The following is a 912-nucleotide window of genomic DNA, read 5'->3' as shown; positions in this document are numbered from 1 at the left end:
GCTCCCTGCGCCAACCGGCGAAAACAGACGTGTCACCCACAGCACCCTCCCTTACCGAGTGTTGGGCCGCAGCCCGCAGGGGAGCGCACAGGAACATGTCGGCGGCAGGAGCGGCGACCCCCGCCCCCCCTTCTCTTCCCTCTCCTTGAGGCCTACGCTCGCCCTCCGCACGGCGGCAAGGAGACCTGCGCTCCGCGCATGCGCCGGCGACGCCCGGTTGCGCGAGCTGGACGCCTGGGCGGGCTCGCAGGCTGCCGGTGTACCGAGTGCTGTGAGCGCAGGTCGGTTCGTGCCTTCCCTTGTGATGGTCGCTCGTCCAAAATGAACGGGGCTGGCGCTCACTGCGCTCCTCTGGCAGGTGTCGCGGCTGCTGTCGTGACTGCCTGCTCTGGAGGGAGGAGTTCTCCGGGCTGTCCCTCCTGCAGGCGGGTGAATTCCTGCCCCGCCAGTCGCGGGGGGGTTGTGTTAAGTAAGGGAAGGAAACCACAAGGTCTGTACTAGAGTATGCCGTGAATTTAAACCTTCTGTGATATATATCTGCATGAAAAAAACGAATTCCGTTGGAAGCAAGTATCTGTAATAAACAAGGGGAAATTGCAGAAACTGGTGAGGGTTTTTTGGTCCTCTGTTCTCCTTTCTACACAGTTGATTGGGGTATTTAATGTTTGAACTGCTTGCATCTATGTTTTGACCTCCTTTGATCAGAAAAAAAAGCAAGACTAGAAATTGGATTGTCTTCTTGGCGTTTGGTACATTCTCATTTTGCCGTGTATTTCAGTTAATACAGCACAAATGTTGGAACTGAAGAAGGCTCTTCCTTGGATGTAACAGGTTGTTAGAAACATCCCTCACAGATCCATCCTTGTGCAGGCTCCTTATTCTTCAGGTCTTGTGATGAGGAATGCAAGTGTA

At 54.7% G+C, this 912-nt stretch overlaps 1 protein-coding gene across 1 annotated transcript in view; it reads right to left on the bottom strand.

Annotated features, from left to right (window-relative positions):
- The window catches only part of NDUFV2 (NADH dehydrogenase (ubiquinone) flavoprotein 2, 24kDa), a 14,369-nt gene extending 14,170 nt beyond the window's left edge, over positions 1-199 (bottom strand). The window contains exon 1 of the mRNA XM_010182750.1: positions 56-199. Coding sequence (XP_010181052.1) covers positions 56-97 — 42 coding nt within the window. The 5' untranslated portion in view covers positions 98-199. The remainder of the gene's footprint in view (positions 1-55) is intronic.
- Between the last annotated feature and the right edge of the window lie 713 nt (positions 200-912).

Source organism: Mesitornis unicolor, unplaced genomic scaffold, assembly GCF_000695765.1.
Source record: "Mesitornis unicolor isolate BGI_N332 unplaced genomic scaffold, ASM69576v1 scaffold10194, whole genome shotgun sequence".
NCBI classification, from domain to species: domain Eukaryota; kingdom Metazoa; phylum Chordata; class Aves; order Mesitornithiformes; family Mesitornithidae; genus Mesitornis; species Mesitornis unicolor.
Note: the sequence above shows the minus strand (reverse complement) of the source record. Positions and strands in the feature narration are given on the sequence as shown.